We start from the raw sequence: 19,607 nt of genomic DNA, 5'->3' as shown, positions 1-19,607 counted from the left end.
GACTTCTTTTTCATGGAATCCTAGAAGGTTTGGGTTGGAAGGGACATTCAGGATCATCTCCTTCCAACACTCTTGCCGTGGGCAGGGACACCTTCCACTAGACCAGGTTTCTCCCAAATGCTGTCCAACCTGGCCCTGAACACTTCCAGGGATGAGGAATCCACGTCTTTTGGGGAATTCACAACTTCTATAGGCAACAAATGACTTCTGTTTTCCATGGTGGTGGATTTAGCTGTTTTCTGTCTTGCATTTGGGAGTGACTTTTGCAGAGCCACCTTTTCCTTTATGGTATCCTTGATGCTTCATTTAGCCCATTCCTCCAGAGATAAAAATCATGTTTGAAAGAGGGGAATTGTATTAGTGCTACATATGAAAAATACACTATTTCACAACTATATACATTTTTATACATGTATATACACATCATAAACCAGCACAATCACTTCTGTTAAAATATTTCAATCACTCCAGGTCCGGATTTGTCCCTTCAGAGCTGCTCCTCACCCTGGGCACTGCACAGGGCAGGGAAAAGTCCCCAAAAAGAAGCAGTCCAGATGTCACCACCCGTTTGGGAGGCCAGGATGTTTTAATGTGTGGGGGTTATGAGGGGCCACGAGAGAGATACGAGGGGGCTCTGAGGTGCTGTGAGGGAGATACGACAGAGTGTGACTGGGACACGAGCAGACTATGAGGGACTGTGAAGGGAAAAGCCCTAATAAAACAGGATTAACACTTTCCACGGCTTTTTTTCCACGTTGCGGGGCCGAACTCCCCTCACAGGGGTGGGGGGGGGGGGCGGTTCGGCCCCTCAGAGCCCTCCCCGTTGCCATGGCGACCGCGCGTCCCCGCGGCGCTCAGTACGCAGGCGCAGAGAAGGGCGCGGAGGGTCCCGCGCATGCGCACTGAGCGGACGGGAGGTTGCCATGGAGACGCGTCGGCCGGGCCGGGCCCTGAGCGCCGCCGCCGCCGCCGCCATGAGCTCGGGGCCGGAGCCGGGGCCGGGGCCGGGGATACGGCCGGGGACAGGGCCCCCGATCGGGCCCGGGCCGGGGCTGCCCTTCCTCCCCGGCTGCGCCATCAAGGACCCCACGGTGAGCGCGCCCGCCCACTGTACCCCCTTCCCACGGGAGGCCCCCCGGATCAAGGTGGGCTGGCCTGACGGGTGTCCCCTGAGAGGTGACCTCAAAACGTGCCTCTGCACCTCCCCGCACCCGCTTCAGGTGGTGCCTGGTATCCCCTGGAGACGCTGTCCGGGAATCTGGTACTCCCTCAGACTTTGCTCTCAATCCACGGGAGTCTTGGGACCCCTAAACTGGACAATATTCATAGGATCGTGGAATGGTTTAGGTTAGGAGACCTTAAAGACCATCCCGTTCCACCCCCTGCCATGGGCAGGGACACCTCCCACTATCCCAGGTTGCTCCAAGTCCCATCCAGCCTGACCTTGGACACTTCCAGAGATCCAGGGACAGCCACAGCTTTTCTGGGCACCCTGTGCCAGGGACTTGCCACCCTCACAACATTTGGGAACAGTTCCTTCCCAATATCCCATCTATCCCTGCCTTCTGGCAGTGGGAAGCCACTGTCCCTTGTCCTGTCCCTCCAGGCCCTTGTCTCAAATTCCTCTCCAGCTCTCCTAGAGTTCCTTTAGGCACCAAAAGGGGTTCTAAGGTGTCCCTGAAGCCTTCTCTTCTCCATGTGAACACCCCCAGCTCTCCCAGCCTGGCTCCAGAGCAGAGGGGCTCCAGCCCCCAGGGCATCTCCATGGTTTCCTCTGCACTCGCTCCAACAGGTCCCTGCGTTTGTTGTGTTTTGGGCTCCCAGCCTGGATGCAGCACTGCAGGTGGGGTTTCACAAGAGCAGAGTATAGGGGGAGACAGTTTCTTCAGGGAACATGCACCAAGGGAACCTGCTGTTCCCTCAGATCACCCTGTGATTCCCCACCAGACTGAGGGCCCTGGTACGTCCTGTATTCACCAAATATCCCCCAGACAACTTGGTGTCCTTTGAACCCATGTCATGGGAGTCTCAAACTCACCAGACCCTGGACATGACCCTCAAAGTACCCCCAAAGAACCTGGTGCTCTGTGAACTTATTTGATGCTCCCCAGCAGATTTAATATCCACTTAACTCTCCCCCAGAGACTTGGTGTTTCCCAAAGCCACCAAATACCTGCTGGACTCACTTCTGGGGGATCTGAACCCTCTGTACCCACCTGGTATCTCCTGATCCCACCCACAGCAGACATGGTACTCTCGTAATTTTTCCACTGTTTTTGAACATTGCAATCTGTTCCCAAGGGACCAAGTATCCTGAACTAACCTTCAAGGGGATTTGGTGCTTTTAATCTTCTCCCCAAGGAATCCATTGCATCATGTACCACCCTATAACCCTGAATTTGTCCTGCTTTGGAGAGAGACACACACACCCCTCCTCCCCCTCATTTGTAAGCCTCATTTGAAATTCCAAAAGCTGTTTCTATAACTGCAGAACTACTGTCTGCAAGCTCACCCCTTTGGATATTCAGTTCCCTTGAATCCATCAAATTATTCCCCCACAGTTCATAAGATATGCCAGGGGAAATCCCCAAACACTGTTTACAGTCCTGAAACCTGATTGCTTCAGGAAAGCTGCTGTTTCTCTGAACCATCTGAGTTTTCCCCAAAGCAAAGTCCTCTGAACTGATACTGATACTGTCCTAAACCAAGTTCCTTAAATTCACCTGATACCTCCTCAACTGGATATACCCAGGAGAACCAATATTGATCAAACCTTGAGCAGTCCTCCACTAGGAATTAATCCCCCAAATCATCCCAATATAATTATTTCCCAGACATAATTTGTCTATTACATGACGTCACCAGTCTCATTGGCAATCAACAGCTTCTTGATACCCCTTCCTCTAAAGCTCTGATACTTCCAAAACTGCTCTCCTGGTGTTGCCTGGAGAACTGAATCCTTGACAGTGCAGGTCTGGAACCTGATAACCTGATGAGAGAACTGGTATCCCGGCACAGAACTGGTGTCATCATAGCTTTCAGGATCATTCCCCAGGAAGTGACACACTCTCAGCTGTTCCCAGGTTCCCTGGGAGAAGCAATCTCATCCTCATCCTTCTCATTTTCTGCGCCTGATACCTAAATGAGGAACAACCTCTCCTTTTCCCCATCCAGTGGTCCAGACCCTAAGCACCTGATAACCCCAAAACCTCCCAACGTCCTCTTGAAGAAGTGCTGCCACAGACAACTGATGCTTCCATTTATTTCTCTGATATACTAAAAAAATCACAAAAAGCAAAAAAGGATTGTTTCATGCCTGGTTTGGGCTCACCAGGAATTTACGGCCTTCCTGGAGAGCATCTCTAACAGAAAACATTCCTGGGTGCATTCAGCTTTTTATATGAAAATTCATTGTCACAGAATCATGGAATGGTTTGGGTTGGAAGGAACCTTAAATGTCATTTGGTTCCAACCCTCTGCCACGGGCAGGGAAACCTTCCACACACCAGATTGCTCCAAACCCATCCAACCTGGCCTAGAATCAGTGACAACTGAGTCCTCCAATAGTAAATAGAGTAAATTGCTTGTAACAAATAACCATCCAGCAATAAAGGTTATCTCAGAATTATTATCAGATAATAATATTTCCTTGCAATAATTTATAACATTTTGGAAATCTTCAGTTTTACAGTCCATAAAACTGGCATTAAAATATTTGGTTTCCAAGTGAATGCTGAGAAATTCTGAAGAAAACCTCTGTGTTCAAGTGAAGTGTTGTTACTGCTTAGTGCTCACAGGACAGGGAAACAGACCCTGGGAGAGGGAACGGTGTTTGTGTGAAGTGTTACAGACTTGTCAAAAAGAAGGACTTCATTCAGTGGAATTTCTTCAGATAAACACTGGCAGCAACTGAGATTAGGAGTTTACATTCTGGGTTTTCCCTTTTAAATTTTCATTAGTCACCTGATCCTGGAAGATGTTATCTGGCATACAGCCTCACTTTGGGAGAGCTTATCCACTCAGGGGCCTTATGAACCAATGAGGTGCTTTCTTTAGGCAAATGTGGGCTCTTAAAAGCCTGCACACTTCTAACAAACACTGATATTGCTCAAATTAAAGACCAACTTCCTGGTTTTTCTTGAATATTTTTTTCCCCACAGCATTCCCTTGGTGTTTATTTAACAGAAGGAAGTGGCAGTTCTGTGGCAGCTTATACGATGTTCTGCTAAAATGTCTTCAAACAAATCTTGTTTTCACCTCTTTTCCTCACTGCTCTCTCCATTGCAAGATCTATAGTAGCAGTTTAAAGAGAAAACAGGGAATTATGTGGAATTCAAGTGGGGCCTTGAAGGTATAAATAAGATTAGAGGCTTAACCATGAGGGGTGAGGGAGGGAGTGCAGTTTGCATGCCTGAGGTTGGACTGACTGTAAGCCTGGGGCTGGAAAAGGAGCTGGAGCTTGTCCTCTCAGCATTAGAAATGCTTACAACTCTGTTTTACTTGGCAAAAGTCAAGAGATTTTATTATCAGGGACTCATAATTTCCCCTGCTTTCTCTGGAGCTGTAAGTGTTGAAAGCCCAGTGGGACCAGGCAGGCTCCTGGAGTGCAGGTGAGGTGCCACGTGTGGTGGAGTGTGCAGCAAGTGGAGCACTTTGGTGTCACTCAAGTCTGACCCTGCTCTTCAGTGGTGAAGAAGAAGAGTGGCTGACAGAGATCAGGTCCTGTGCACAGCTCTGGTTGAATGCAGCCCCGGGAGAAGGACTTGGGGCTGCTGATGGTTGAGAGGCTGGGAGACAGAAACCCCCATCCCCCTGTGGGCAGGAGGGTTTCTGCCCCTCTGCCCCGCTCAGGTGAGACCCCACCTGCAGAGCTGCCTCCAGATCTGGGGTCCTCAGCATAAACAGGACATGGAGCTGCTGCAGCAAATCCAGAGGAGGCCACAGAGATGCTCCAAGGGCTGGAGCCCCTCTGCTCTGGAGCCAGGTTGGGAGAGCTGGAGGTGTTCACCTGGAGAAGAGAAGGATCCAGGGAGTCCTCAGAACCCGTTCCAGGGCCTAAGGGGGCTTCATGAAAGATGGGACAAACTTTTTAGCAGGGCCTGTAGCAGTAGGACAAGGAATGATGGTTTTAAACTCAAAGAGGCTTAATCGAGATTAGATACAAGGAAGTTTTTTACAAAGAGGGTGGTGAGGCCTGGCACAGGTTGCCCAGAGAAACTGTGGCTGTTTCATCCCTGCAAGTGTCCAAGGCCAGGTTGGATGGGGCTTGGAGCAACCTGAGATAGTGGGAGGTGTTCCTGCCCATGGCAGGGGGTGGAAGTGGATAATCTTTAATGTCCCTTCCAACCCAGGCTGTTCTATGAGTCTATGACTATGTAGAGAGGTGATAAAACAACTAATGTGCTTTTGTACATTTCATAATTGCAGTTCTGTGAGCATGACATGCCTTGATTTAACCCAGCAAAGAAAATCCTGTATCATGCCCAGGGGAGGGTTAAGAAAATAAATAACAATGAAATACACAGAGGGTGCACAAGAGTGAAGGAAGCACCATGAGGCAGTAACTGAGGTCCCATGGTGCTCTGTACTGCTGACAAATACAGGGAGCAAAGAGCTGGTGAGATAAATACCAGGGCAGATAAAGTGCTGACACACTGTTCTAGGCACTGACTATGGGGGCAGTCAGGAAATTCGTGATTTAAGTTCTTCCAGAGCCTGTGGCAGTGCAAGGATCTGAGTTCACTCTCGTGCCTTGTACATCCACCACTCCCTGTTTTTTCTATTTTTTCCACTGTTTTTTTTTTTTCCCTAAGTACAAAATCTGATTTTAAATAACTGCTGCAGTAGTTTATAATAAAATGCTGGGGATGTGTGTGGGGTGAGACATTCTTGATATTGCACTCTCTTACTGGGTTTTTTTGTGCTTCCAGTAGCTATATCTGCTAAATTAATGCAGTATTTTGATAGCTGGATTTCCTTCCAACAGAAAACATCTTTTCATCGGTCCCAGACACTGGACTTCAAAAATGGATATGCCTTTTCCCGGCTGCCAAGAGAGGGGGTTGGTGGGGACACACTCTTTGCAAATCAGCTCTCTCAAGATGAATTAGATGATTTATGCACCAAGGGAGCCACACTGACCTATGGGCAAGTCAAGAGGCCTGCACCTTCCCGCTTCACTCCAGCATTCGTGGCTTATGACAAAAAGGTACAAAGAAGCTGATTCCAGGAATATCACTGGCCAAATTCAGAGACATAAACAGTCAGCTCCAGGGTTCACAGGACTGCATACAGCAGTTTTCAGATGCCAGAGCCCTTAGTCAGAGACAGCTGAATCCCAGACTGAAAGAGGCTTTCTTTGCTAGGGAGGAGGATTATGATACGTAAACGATGTAAGACATTCCCTGCAAGTTACACTTGAGCATTTCCAGCAGATGTTGGAAAAGAGGTTTGATTAGCTCTGGAAAACTCCAGCTTAAAAGTATTGCTCTGTAAACCACAGCCTGGAGTTCTGTGTTTCCAAAACTATACTGAGGTTGTAACTGAGCTTTAACTGGAAGTCAGTCTGCAGTGGGAACCCTGGTAGCCTGTTTGACCGTGGTCTATCTATTGGTGCTTGTGTTGTCACCACAGTGTGTCACAACCTGAACTGCTCCATTAGTGCTTCCCATGTTACATCTTGATCATCATATCAGACTGGGTGCTGGCTCTGTGTCTGCTTGGAGCAGTCCTGAGCTGACCCTTGGTTTTCAGTGTGCCAATGGCCCAAGCTGCAGCCCGCGGCCGTGGATGGAGCAGCTGCTGCAGTGGGAGCTGCAGGGCTCGGGAGCTCAGCACGTGCAGGCTCCACACGCTGCCAGCCCTACCAGAGCAGTCTGCAGCCAGCCAGCCTGGCTGTGACACAGGCTGGGGAACAGATGTGCTCTGTTAATTGCTGAGACTGTTCCTTCAGAGCAATGTAAATGTTGCTGCTTAATCTGTCAGATCCTTCTCTGCCCCTTCCTTCAAGCCACAGGAGCAGCAGGGGCCCCAGTACTGCTGGGGATGTCACAATCCCTTGTGGGCCACTTTGCTGACTGATAGGAACTTGCTGGTTTTATAATTTCTTAATTATCCAGGCCTTTGGGCTGATGTAGGCTGGGTATGCAAGGCCTGATTGGCCACCTGCCTCTTCTTAAGGGCATTAAATAATCTTGGAGGGAATATTCCTCCTACTTCTGCCAAGCAGAGAGACTGGCTGATTAGTTTCCTTGTTTCCCCAGCACAAATCAGTTTTTGCTGCCAGTGCTGAATAGATGTGACTTCAGATCATGGAAAGGGACCTTAAAGAAAAGATCATCTTGTTCCAGCCTCCCTGCCATGGGTAGGGATACCTTCCGCTATCCCAGGTTGCTCAGAGCCCTCCAGCCTGGCCTTAAAATGATGACCCCTTTCAGATTTTAAAATCCTTGGATGTGGTTGAACTCTTCACTAAAATCTGTGGATAACTTCCCTAAATCAGGGATGTAAAGCTGAAAAATAAAGAGCTATGTGTGTCAGTAAAGTAGATCACTGTCAGCAGCCACTGTCACTGCAGTAGGTGAAATAGCAGGTGATCAAGAAGTAGGGAAAAGGCTGTATTTTTACACTTGTCTCAGACACACTGAATTTGCAAAAGACACATTAATAAAAACACTCCTGCTGCCTCTGCTGTCACTCACAGATTAGGCCACAGTTGTGTCTGAAGACTTTTAGAATCTAATCCAGTAATTTTACGCCACCAAAGCAAATCACAAATAAATTATTTGCCTTGATAGACTAATCATGGTGTTCAAATTGTTTCTTTCTCTTTCCCTTTGCTATATTGTCCTTGGGCAGGTTTTGAAGTTCGATGCCTACTTCATGGAGGAAGTTGCTCTCTCTGCAGAGGAGCATTACCGGATCCGCCAGGTGGGCCTCTACTACTACCTGGAAGATGACAGCATGTGTATCATCGAGCCCAAGGTGAAGAACTCGGGTCTGCTCCAAGGCAAACTCATGAGACGCCACCGGGTGCCCAAGAATGAGCACGGGGATTATTACCACTGGAAGGATCTGAACCTGGGCATCGACCTCACCATCTACGGCCGGACCTACCGCCTGGTCAACTGCGACTCCTTCACCAAGGTGTGTGAGAGCACTGACAGAAAGACTCCTAGGAACTGTAGGGGTTTAATTGCCTCTTAGAGTCCAGCAGTTTGCAGCTGTAGCTTTTGTCATGTGGGTGCTCACAGTCTTTCATTGTGCTTTTTGTGTAGATTTCTTTTTTCAGGCCAAAGGGAACTTCAGGGTATGACATCTGCTGAGGGCATGTAAGGTGCTCAGGATTTTTGCCCCAGGACTGCTGGGAGTCCATCCTTTGTCCTGAGGACTTCTCTTTACAATACAAATTCTAAGTTCCTGTCTGAGCAGTTTAACTTCTTGGAGTCCAGGTGAAACATTGTGCATACATGAGAGGGAAATTAGTGATCCTGACTCTTTTCTGATTTAATATTCCTCTGTTAGGAATGGTGGAAAGGAATACAAGCAGTAACTCTGCACACATCCACAGCCAATTCATGATGCATGGGTTGAGAATCGTGGTATGAACTGACCTTCCTAAGGAAGCTTACTCATTGCCTGCTTTTCTATTTCTGGCTGTTTCTGTACCAGTAAATGAGATAATAATGATCCAATATCAAGAAATAAGAATTACCAGTACGCTGGTATCCTGCTAGATTGTCCCCAGTAAAATCTCAGTCCTGGTCAGCTACTATTCTTCCAGGCCAGGAGTTAGACTGCTCCAGGGACCATTCCCAATAGGTGAGTTACATGCAGTCAAACTGTCCTGGAGGCTGGAAGAATTTAGATCCAGGCTTTTCCTTGTCAGTTGGCCTCAGAGCCCAGGAATGTTCCCAAGCATGTATAATATATTGGTATAAATGTGGCTGTGGGGCCAGCTCTGCTGGAACTGGTGACTGTTCCAGTCAGTCCACATCGAATAAAGAGCTGGTCCTCATGTTAATATTGATGGAAAACATGGAATGAGCTACATGGGTCTACATCTCAAGACCAGTAGTGTATTTATCATTTACTGACATCTTCCAGACCAGGAAATAGTGAGTCTGAAAGTGTGAACTTGCCTTGTGAGTCTCCAGGGGGATCTCATATTCCTGTGGGAGATGTTTGCATAGGTGCTTCCTGGGCTGAATGTTTTCATGGACCACTTCCCAAAGCCAAAAAGGGAACAAGTCCCTTGACTTCAGAGATTGTTTTGGGTGACTGATGCAAGTCCACGAGTAACACCCTGGATTTTGTTCATGGTCCAAGGTAAGCAAAAAATCCCTTTATAAACAAGCAGATTGCACTCTTTCTGTGGGAAAAGTACTCCTGAAAGATGGAATGAAGCTGCCACTGACACATATCCTCGTGCCTGAAGGGTCTTGATGTGCCTAGTGTGGGTGACACTAGCTTCTTCTAACTATCTGACACAGCCCTAAATTATTGCAAACTCAGGCTGACTACATCTGTGTTATACAGCAATTTAATCTTTTCCATTTACATAAAAGAGACCAACTGACAGTTAACCTCCATTTAAAGCCCTAAGGCCAAGGAAAACTGTGCTCAAGTGAAATCTGAGTTAGGATGTTCAGGACAGAACTGCTCTGATTAATTAAAGGGTTTGTATTTATCATCTGTTGCATTTTACTGTTGCTGTAGAATTTTCTGTGAGGAGTGAACTTGAAGAATTCTGACCTCACTCATCCCAGCCCACCTGTAACCTCTAGTCACCTCTTACCTTCAGAACTCCTGGCAGCACTAACACCTCAGATGACCTTCCTAGGTGTTCCTGGAGAGCCAAGGAATTGTAGTGAACCCCCCAGAGGAGCTGGTTTCGGATCCTTACACGGAACAGCGTCGGATGCCTGTGCAAAAACGCATCGTGCCCACAGGTCCCGACCCCTTCAGGCAGTTTCTGGCCTATGACACAAAGGTGAGAGAGCTGGGGATTACGCCAATTATTGTATAATTACGCACATCACACTGCTGAGGCACCTCCAGTCCTGGTCCTGGTCTGGGCCCTTCACTTTAGGAAAGACATCGAGGGTCTGGAGTGTGTCCAGGGAAGGGGCTGGAGCACCAGGAACAGCTGATGGAGCTGGGAAAGGAACTCAACCTGGAGAAAAGGAGACTCAGGGGGGACCTTGTGGCTCTGCACAACTCCCTGACAGGAGGGGACAGCCAGGGGGGTCAGTATCTTCTCCCAGACAACCAGAGAGAGGACTGGAAATAGCCTCAAGTTGTGCAAGGGGAGGTTTAGGTTGAATTAGGAAGAATTTCTTCACAAAAAGACATTGAAACAGGCCACCCAGGGAGGTGGTGGAGTCCACATCCCTGGAGGTGTCCAAGGAATGACTGGAAATGGCACTCAGTGCACTGGGCAGGTGACAGGGTGGGGGTCAGTCAGAGGTTGGACTCAGTGATCTTCCAAACAATTCTGTGATTACAGTGAATATGTGCTATTGAAACCCAGGTCTTGTGAGTGTGTGCAGTCTCACTCATTCTAAATTGTCTGAGTCTGCTGAACAGACTCCAGATTTTCTCCTTTCTTGGCTTTAGTGAGAAACAAAACCTTTTATGCTTTTTTCTGGGCTTTGTGCCTTGTAAACAGCTCCTCTTTGGACTGCAGAGCCTGTGCTCAATATCATCCATTACTCTCTTGCTTTCTGTTGGGATGAGATAAGCCACCTGCCTCTGGAATTTAGCAGCCAGATGCACTTCTGTTAGGAATGGTCTTGCTGCATCCACTCCTCTGCTCCCCCAAAATATTGATGCCAGGTGCCAGAGCAGACAATTTCAGACAAACACAAATGCCCCTTGCTCTAACTAAATTTTCCCTGTGTCTCTCCTCTCGCTTCAGGAGGTGAACTTTGGAGACCTCCTGAGCATCTCAGTGTGATGAGTTTGATTTCATCACCAAAAGATGATTCTGATCCATGTTTGTCTGCTTTTTGTTTCTCCACCCCAGGTGCTTCGCTTCTATGCCATATGGGATGACACCAACTGTGCCTTTGGTGATCACCATCCCTGCATCATCCATTACTTCTTGGCAGATGACACAGTGGAGGTTCGGGAAGTGCACAGGAGAAATGATGGGAGAGACCCATTCCCGGTACTGATGAGACGCCAGCGCTTGCCCAAAATCTTTGTGGACAAGAACAGTAAGTATAGATAGGCACATCCATCTGTGCTAAGGTGTCATTATTTCTTGGTCAAAAAAAAGTTCTTCAAATGGTCACTAAATTCTTTATCTTTTGGGAAACAGTGGCAGGACAGCAGTGGCAGCATCTCCCTGTAGCTACTTATACACTTTGCTTTTATATCCATTTTCACTAGGAAATGTTAACATCTCCCTGAATAATTTATTTTTCCTTCTGCTCCCCTTCCCTTAGAGAACTTCCCAAGCTGTGTGTTGGAGATCACTGACCATGAGGTACAAGAGTGGTACTCACCCAAAGATTTTGCTATTGGCAAAACTGTCACCCTCCTTGGACGCACCTTCTTGATCTATGATTGTGACAAGTTCACCCAGGACTTCTATCGTGAAAAATATGGCATCACAGACTTCCAGCCAGTGGATGTAAATAAGAAACCACTTGAAAAGGTTCCACAGGTACTGCAAACAATTTCTCAAAAGAAGGGAGGAAAGGAAGCAGTTGGTGTTAGCTCTTATAGTAAAGTAAATGTTCAGCTTAGTGAGAACCTGTGGAAAACAAGTTCAGCTTAAAGAAAAAAATCAACTTGAAAAAGACAAGGCAAGAATGGTCATAATCGATATAAAAATGAAAGCCTGGCTTCACTCATACTACTGAACTCTCCCTCACTCTTCAAAACAGTGTTGCCAAGTCCAAACTGCCTACTGAGGATGGCCACAGCCCTTGTTACCTCCCAAACTGAGCCCAGAAATTGTTTGGAGTTGTGGCTTAGACCACAGGCATGATGGGGATTAGGTTACCAGTGTAACCATTTGATGGCTGAATTCCTGTGCATGGGAAAGTTTAGTTGAAACTAGATTATTTTAAGGTCCTTTTCAACCCAAACCATTCTATGGTTCTTTGATATAGCCATAACCTCGTAAATCAGAGAAATTACCTGCCTCTCTGAGTTTCAGATTTGCTTAATCCTCTTGTATTTTCATTAAATGCAACACATGGCCAGGCTGGTATCAACCATCTCTACTGGGCAGGATCTCACAGCTCTTGCTACCTGGTGGCAGAATATTTCCTTCCAAATCTGATGGGCTTTGCTAGGTCTTGTAAACTTTGTCTTGTTCTTAGTTGCAGCTGTTTATGGTTGATATCTCCTCTGGATGCAGGTAATTCCTCCCTATAATGGTTTTGGCATACCTGAAGACTCTCTCCAGAACTGCCTCAGTCTGTTTCCAAAGCCTCCACGGAAAGATATCATTAAGATGCTGGAGAATAATCTCAAGGTCCTGCGGTACCAGGTGGCCCTGGTAAGAGTTTTCCTTGGTGGAATAGTGCCAGGAGGATGGGAGGAGTAGCCTGCCCGGACAAGGCTCTTGGCAAACTCTCCTTTGTGCCAGTGGGAAAGGAGAGCTCCCGGAGCCAACAGGAGTGTCCCTGGGGGGATGCCATGGGGTTATTGTGTGCTTGCTGGGACAACTGGCAGCTCAAAAAACTAGAAAAAAAAATAAGGCAAAAAAGTACAAACCAAACCTGCTACAAACCCACAGCCATTTATGGAAAACCTCCCTCTGCCACTGCTACGTGACAGATGGCCCTGGCTGAAGCAGCCTGCACTGGGCACTGTGCCTCTGCCAGCCTGCCACCACTGCCACCAGCCAGTTCTTGATGTCTCTGCTGCTGGCTCCAGCCCCTGTCCTTCTCCAGGCTGGTCCTGGATGCAGCAGCCAGCAAGGAGCTCTCCTAGCAGAGCCGCCAGTGCTGGTGTAGAAGTTGGAAAATCCATGAGAATGATGTTTTCCACCCACTACAGCATCCAGGCCCTGGCCTTTGTGCCAGCTTTACAGCTGGTTTATGCAAGGAGCCTCTGGCACATTCAGCGATGGCATTTCCTGTGCTGCCTTGTGCCTGCCCTCTCCAAACACTCCGGGTGGATAAGGGCTGGTTTCTTTCCCCTATTGTGCAGGAGTTCCCTAAAGGTCACAGCTGAGGAGTTAAGATCCACTTAGCTTTAAGCTAAGCAAGTAAATCCACTGGTGTGTCAGGGGAGTGACTTCCTGTGACTAAGGGCTGAAACAGCACCAGCCTCTCTCAGGCACTCAGCATAATGAAAAAATGTAATTTAAAACTGAATTTTACAGCCTCTCTGGGATGAATCATTCCATATAGGATAGAGAAAGGATTTCTCTTGGATTACTCAGGCTGTGGAAACACTGAATATATTTGGTAACTTCAACCCAGATTCTGCTTCAGTGGCTTGAGTAAAACAAGTAACCTTTGAAATTCAGATCCTAAGTGCTGTTTAGTGCTTTGTTATGCTATGTCAGCACATCAAGTGCTTTGTTTAGTCATCTGTAAAAAAAGCTCCGGGTGCTTATGAGTAGGTTACTAGGTACTCCTGAACACCCCAGGCAAGGAAAACCTGGTTCAAATGCTCTGTTCCAAACCTGCTACCTTTTCTCTAGGAATCACCAGTGCCTGAGGACAAGAATCGTCGTTTCATCCTCTCTTATTTCCTCGCCGACGACACGATCAGCATCTATGAACCCCCAGTCAGAAACTCTGGCATCACTGGAGGCAAATACTTAAAAAGGACCAAAGTTACCAAGCCAGGGTCTACTCCAGAGAATCCCATATACTATGAGCCCTCTGACTTCACGATTGGTTCTACAATTGAAGGTAAAATCCAGCCTGGATTTGTAATACTCTGCTTTGATAAGTCATTTATTGCATGGACAGTGCATATCTCTGCCTTCACTTGAAAGATCTGCTGCTTCTGGGTCTCCTCACATTTGGATTTCCAGATTAGCAGCTGGTGTACATTGATAGAACTTTGTTACTGTCAATGTTTGAACCTCTCAATCAGTGAAATTGTTCTTAATTCAAGAAGTGAAACAAGTAGCAGAGCTGGCTCAAAGGTGAGCCCGGCCACAGGAGAGGAATCCTGCTCCCTCCTGGATGATGAAATTACTTTAACCCATGCTAAACCACAGGTTAACACTACTTCTTTAATGTTTCTTCCCTAGTGTTTGGCCACAGGTTTATTATCACTGATGCTGATGAATATGTACTTAACTATTTGGAGAGACATGCAGAGAGTTTCCCTGCAGCCACAGTGCAATCCATAAAGAATCATTTTCTCCCACGGAAGGTGGTGGTGGAGACTACGAGCAGGTAGGCTACAAAGAATGGGGTGACAGGGCTAAATAAGGCTAAGGTTGACAGCTAAGGACATTTTCAGCAGCATCCCTGGGCTCCAACCTTGTGCTCTGCTGGTGGCTCTGATGCTCCAAGAGGATGTGTTTGGGCATATTCAGAGAGTGTGAGGTGTGTACAGTAAAATGCTGTGGCTGCTGCCAGCCCCAAAAACTTCTGGGACATCTCTGGCTCAGCAGCAGAGACAGAAAAGTGGTCACAGCACCAAGCCTGAGTTCAAGAAGTGTTTGGACTTCCAGCCAAAATCACAGAACCACAAAATGTCTTGGGTTGGAAGGACCTTAAAGATGAGCTCAGTCCAACCCCTGCCATGGGCAGGGACATCTTCCACTATTCCAGGTTGCTCCAAGCAACACTTCAACACTTTCAGGGATGGGGGACACATCTTTTCCCAAAAAAGCATCAGTTCACTATAACAGATGCTGCCAACTTGAGCTGCTTGGTGGTTGCAGGCTCAGCAGGTGGTGGGGGGAGTCTCTTTTAGGGCATTAATTCCTTCTTTGCTTATCAGCCCATCAGAGCCTAGACCACATCCTCCTTTTAGCTGTCTGGACCCAGTTTGTGTGACCCAGTAACAACCCTGTTATCTCAGAACATGGTTTGGAGGCAGTTATATCATGGCTCTGGTTGAAACTCAAGTTTCCCACACTGTGGGAAGCTCAAGTTTCTGACACTGTGGAGCACACAGGGAAATGCTCTTTTTTTTAACTCAAATGTCACAGCAAGGCTGCCAAAATGAATTTTTACATGAAATCCACCATTGTTTTCTTCTGCAGTGGCTTCCCCAAGAAGGATCTGGATGATTTAATTGTGGAGGTTCAGAAGGAACTGAAACTCCAAGAGCCCTTCGACACCAGGCAGTTTCATGAGGTCTTTCATCATTGTGACAAGGAGGGCTCTGGCTTCCTGGATAAAACAACATTTTTAACTGTTTGTGACAGGTTCAATGTGCCAACCAGCACCATTCTTCTTAAAAAGGTCAGATGGAAGGGGTGCTGTGCGTGTGGAATTCCCCTCCTACGGCTCTTCCAAAAGATTTCTTCTAAAACCCAACCATAACCAGCTGCTCTAGCCGTCAAAGGGGAACAAATTCAAGAAAAGGGCAAGAGAGTCCCAGTTTAGAAAAACTCCTGAGCTGTTAGACTGTGTCTTAGAGGAGATAATAACTGCTGTCCTCTAACGAAAAGGGAAATAATGTTATCCAGGTAGCCCCCCATGTTTGGCTGCACTGTAATGAGTGAAAATTCCTGCTGGTTCAGGTCTTGGATGAGTAGAAGAGGTCATGTACCACGACAGAGATCAGGAATCATGACAGAGATCAGGGACAGGCTCCTGCAGAGCTTGGAGTGTCTGTGATGGCTTAAGCACAGCTGGGATTGAGTAGAGGTGACACTGAGGTGTGCAAAGAATGTGCCTTAGGAAAGCTTAGAGACAGTCTGGATTCAACAGCAACTGAACTGAAGGTCTAAGAACTAAGTATTTTCCAAAACAATATTAATATTAATAACTATAATATATATAGATATCAATAATAAATTATTATAATATATAAGATATAATATATAATATATACTATATAATATATATACAATAATATATAATTTATAATAGAATTATAATATAATGTATAATAACATAATGATTTATTATTATTTCCATTAAATATATTTAATAATTATATTTGTTAATAAATTATAATAATAATTATGATTGATATTAAATTGCAATAAATAATAATATTCTTATATATAGTATTATATAATAATGATATAGGATATAATAGAAGATAACAATAAATTGTTATTATATATAATATATAGTAAATATATAATAATATATAATATAATAATATTATATTTATTAATATATCAAGTTATTATTATTATTATTATTATTATTATTATTATTATTATTATTATTATTATTATTATTATTATTATTACTACTACTACTACTATTACTATTATTATTATTCTTGTTCTTGTTGCTGAATCATAACGCCCTGGTTAACACTTGCTGGGGACTATGAGCAACAAACAGCACATGGAGATCACAGCCTTTGAAGCAAAAAATGTGATGGAAACTGAGGGAAAAATTCCTGCAGTGAGGATGGAGGAGGAATATCACTGATAGGGATGTTTCCTCAGCATCACATGATAGGCAGTAGATCAGTGGCCAGTAAAGGGGGGTCAGACTTTAGAGAAATCTAGAAACCACAGGGAGTTGTTTGCCCTGCTAAAATAAAAACTTTTCCAAAGCAGTCCACTGTGAGCATCACAGCCATGGTTAGGAAGGTGCAAGGGCAGGGGATTTGTGTCTCTGAATGAAAGAATGAACATAAGTCCTGACAAGCACCCAGGGCTTTGCTGTACCAGAGTTCATCAGAGCTCACTCTGCCCTGAGGAATTTACAGTGCGGTGACAATCCCTGCTCCACTCTGAGAGTGGGAGAGAACATTCTCAAAATTATGTGGAGAACCTGTGACAATTGAAGCTAAACTCACAGATTTGAGCCCCAATCTAGGACCTATGCACTAAAAATATCCATCTCCTCTCCTGAAATCTTAATCCCAGTGTTCCCCGAGCCCAGGGAAGTGTGGCAGGGCTATAAATTAAACATATGGCAGAGAGTTCACTGCCTGGAGAGGAGCACAGCTGTCAGTCACAGAAGCTAACCCCAGAGAATCTGTCTCCAGGCGACAAGGGGAAGAGGAATCCTTTCAAGGAATTGTGATATTAGACCTTTTCCATCGCGCTGGGTGTCAGAAGGAGATTAGTTATGCAATTAAAGAAACAAAAGCCTTCTTTCTTCCCCTGAAGCACACAAAGGCTGTGGCTCTGTAACACAATGCAGGGTCAGGCACAGACACCAGAACTGGCTCATTAATGGGGCTGTCACCAAGCTCAATTATCTGTGTCTCCCCTTTATGCCATGTGCACACACCAAAGTGACATCAGGGAACAGTGACTGTTCACACACACTGCCCCCCACTTTTGGCAGGGATTTCTGCAGGATTTCCTATGGCCCATCTCTGTCTGTGGCCATGATTAAACTGTATTTTTGTGGCTCTCTTGCCACTCTGGTGAGGCCCAGAAGGAAATCAGGATTAAACACAAACAATTTAACTCTTCTCCTTGCATAGATTAGTGTCATCTGTAGGCATTCAAGGCTGGACTTGAACCTTCAGATCATCAAGTCCAACCTTTAGATCATCAAGCTCAAGCCTTAAATGGTTGGACTCGATGATCTAAAGGTCGGACTCAATGATCTTGTAGGACTTTTTAATCTGTAGTGGTTCTATGATTCCAAGTTTGCCTGTGATTCAGGACTACCAGGATGGGGAAATCCACATGGGGGAATAACATCTCCTGCTCTGTCACACAAGGAGAACTCTGGGCAGTTTCCCTTAAAAACAGCCCAAATTTTGCAGCCTTTTCCAACTCTTTATGGTGTTTGCTGTGTGTTTTGTCCCCACAGCTGATTGACTTCTGCTCCTGTGATGAAGACAAGGTAAACTACCGTGACTTCCTTCGAGCCTTCCCTAGTGATCTCTTCCCAGAAGCCGAAGGACAGGGTCAGCAGTTGAATTCTCAGCTGACTTGAATATATTGTACTTCAAAAAGGATGTTCTGGTTTTCCCCCATGCTTCACTCTGTCCCTTCTTTTACAGACCCAGCTGATTCCACCCTCATGTTAACTTTTTTTTCCTTCCTAACTTCTCCCTGTCCTTTTAGCTACTCCTAAACTCAACCCCACAACTGCTGGATGTTGAAATGAAACTCATAGGAGAGAAAAAACTAATTTTGAGAACCAAAGTCAGGTTTTTCTGTTGTTTTCTCAACCTTTTAGTGCAGTACACTTTAGAGGGCTAAAGCTCTCTGGAGCCTGGAGTGAAAACCACTCCAGGTTTCTCTCATATGGGCCTTTCACCTCCAAGTAGTGCAGACTGCCAGTTTGTTATTAAAATTGCAATAAAACTGCAGTTGCTATAAACGTGTCAAAAAGTCTGTTTTAAATAGAATGGCTGGAACAGCTAAGAATTAAAATAAGGGTGAGGGGGGAAACCCACAAATTGTCATTCTGGGTCTACTCAAAGTAGGGTGATGGTGGTGAGTTTAGTTTTCTGGAGGTAACAGGGATCTGGACACAAATCTACTGACAGCAGCTCTGCATTTTTTAACAAGAAGTTGGGAGAATGGTTTTAGGACTGAGATCCCATCTAAACCCACCTTACCCACCTGTCATCTCACCAGACAGGTCTCCAAGGAAAAGGGAACATGGACAGTTGGCACGGCAATAGTTATGACACTCGTGCTCTGTTACTCATCTCCCCGTGAAGGTAAAGTGGCAGGAGCCTTCTCAGCCCAAGTGACACCTGCCAGGTGTTGCCATGGAGCACACAGAAAAGGCAGCTGTCACACACACAGAGATCAAAGCTCTTTGGAACAAAATGCTGCTTTAAATCAGCTTTTATGCCGTGGATTCCCACTTCCCCTCAGACAGCTGAGAGTCTCCCACGTGACAGCTCCCTCCTGTCTCCCCTTGTTTGGAAAGGTCACTGCTCTTCCCTTCTGGGTCTGTTTTGTGCTGCTGCTCACCCAGACAAAGGATCATTCCAGGGATCTCTGGTCCACCTCGGATTTCAAGAGATCAAAACTTACAGATGAAATTACTTGAGCTGTAGAAACTCAGAAACTATTTTCTGCACAGGCTATGAAACCGTAACCTAACCCTCAGCCAAGTGATGTCGTGTGCCTGGGGCCAGCTGCACAAAATATACAATATAGCTCACCAAAAATATGTGCCTAAACCACATCAGATAAATCATCTCCTACAAATATCCTTATCCTCCACTCCCTCTGATGAAAGCAGCCACGAATAATGAACTCTGGAGCAGCTGCCCGTGCTGTAGACATGGGAAATGTGGGAAAATGAATCCCAGCTGCAAGGGCTTGGGGTGACAGGATAAGGGGGCGTGGCTTTAAACTGAAAGAGGGTAGATTTAGATTTAATATTGGGGAAAAAATTGTTCCCTGTGAGGGTGGTGAGGCCCTGGCACAGGTTTCCCAGAGAAGCTGTGGCTGCCCCTGGATCCGTGGAAGTGTCCAAGGCCAGGCTGGACAGGGCTTGGAGCAACCTGGGATAGCGGAAGGTGTCCCTGCCACATGCACAGCTCAGCAATAATAA

The 19,607-nt window shown here is 46.2% G+C and overlaps 1 protein-coding gene across 1 annotated transcript; it reads left to right on the top strand.

Moving 5' to 3' along the window:
* The first annotated feature begins 923 nt into the window (after positions 1-923).
* On the top strand, positions 924-18,367 carry EFHC1 (EF-hand domain containing 1). The gene is made up of 11 exons (XM_038132435.1): positions 924-1,091; positions 5,987-6,208; positions 7,858-8,145; positions 9,842-9,991; positions 11,027-11,219; positions 11,451-11,671; positions 12,374-12,514; positions 13,670-13,883; positions 14,231-14,378; positions 15,197-15,398; positions 17,898-18,367. The coding sequence occupies exons 1-11, from the start codon at positions 924-926 to the stop codon at positions 18,021-18,023; spliced, it is 2,073 nt and encodes a 690-aa protein (XP_037988363.1). The 3' UTR covers positions 18,024-18,367.
* The last annotated feature ends 1,240 nt before the right edge of the window (positions 18,368-19,607 follow it).

This window comes from Motacilla alba, chromosome 3 (assembly GCF_015832195.1).
Source record: "Motacilla alba alba isolate MOTALB_02 chromosome 3, Motacilla_alba_V1.0_pri, whole genome shotgun sequence".
Taxonomy (NCBI): domain Eukaryota; kingdom Metazoa; phylum Chordata; class Aves; order Passeriformes; family Motacillidae; genus Motacilla; species Motacilla alba.
This window is presented reverse-complemented; position numbering and strand designations above follow the sequence as displayed.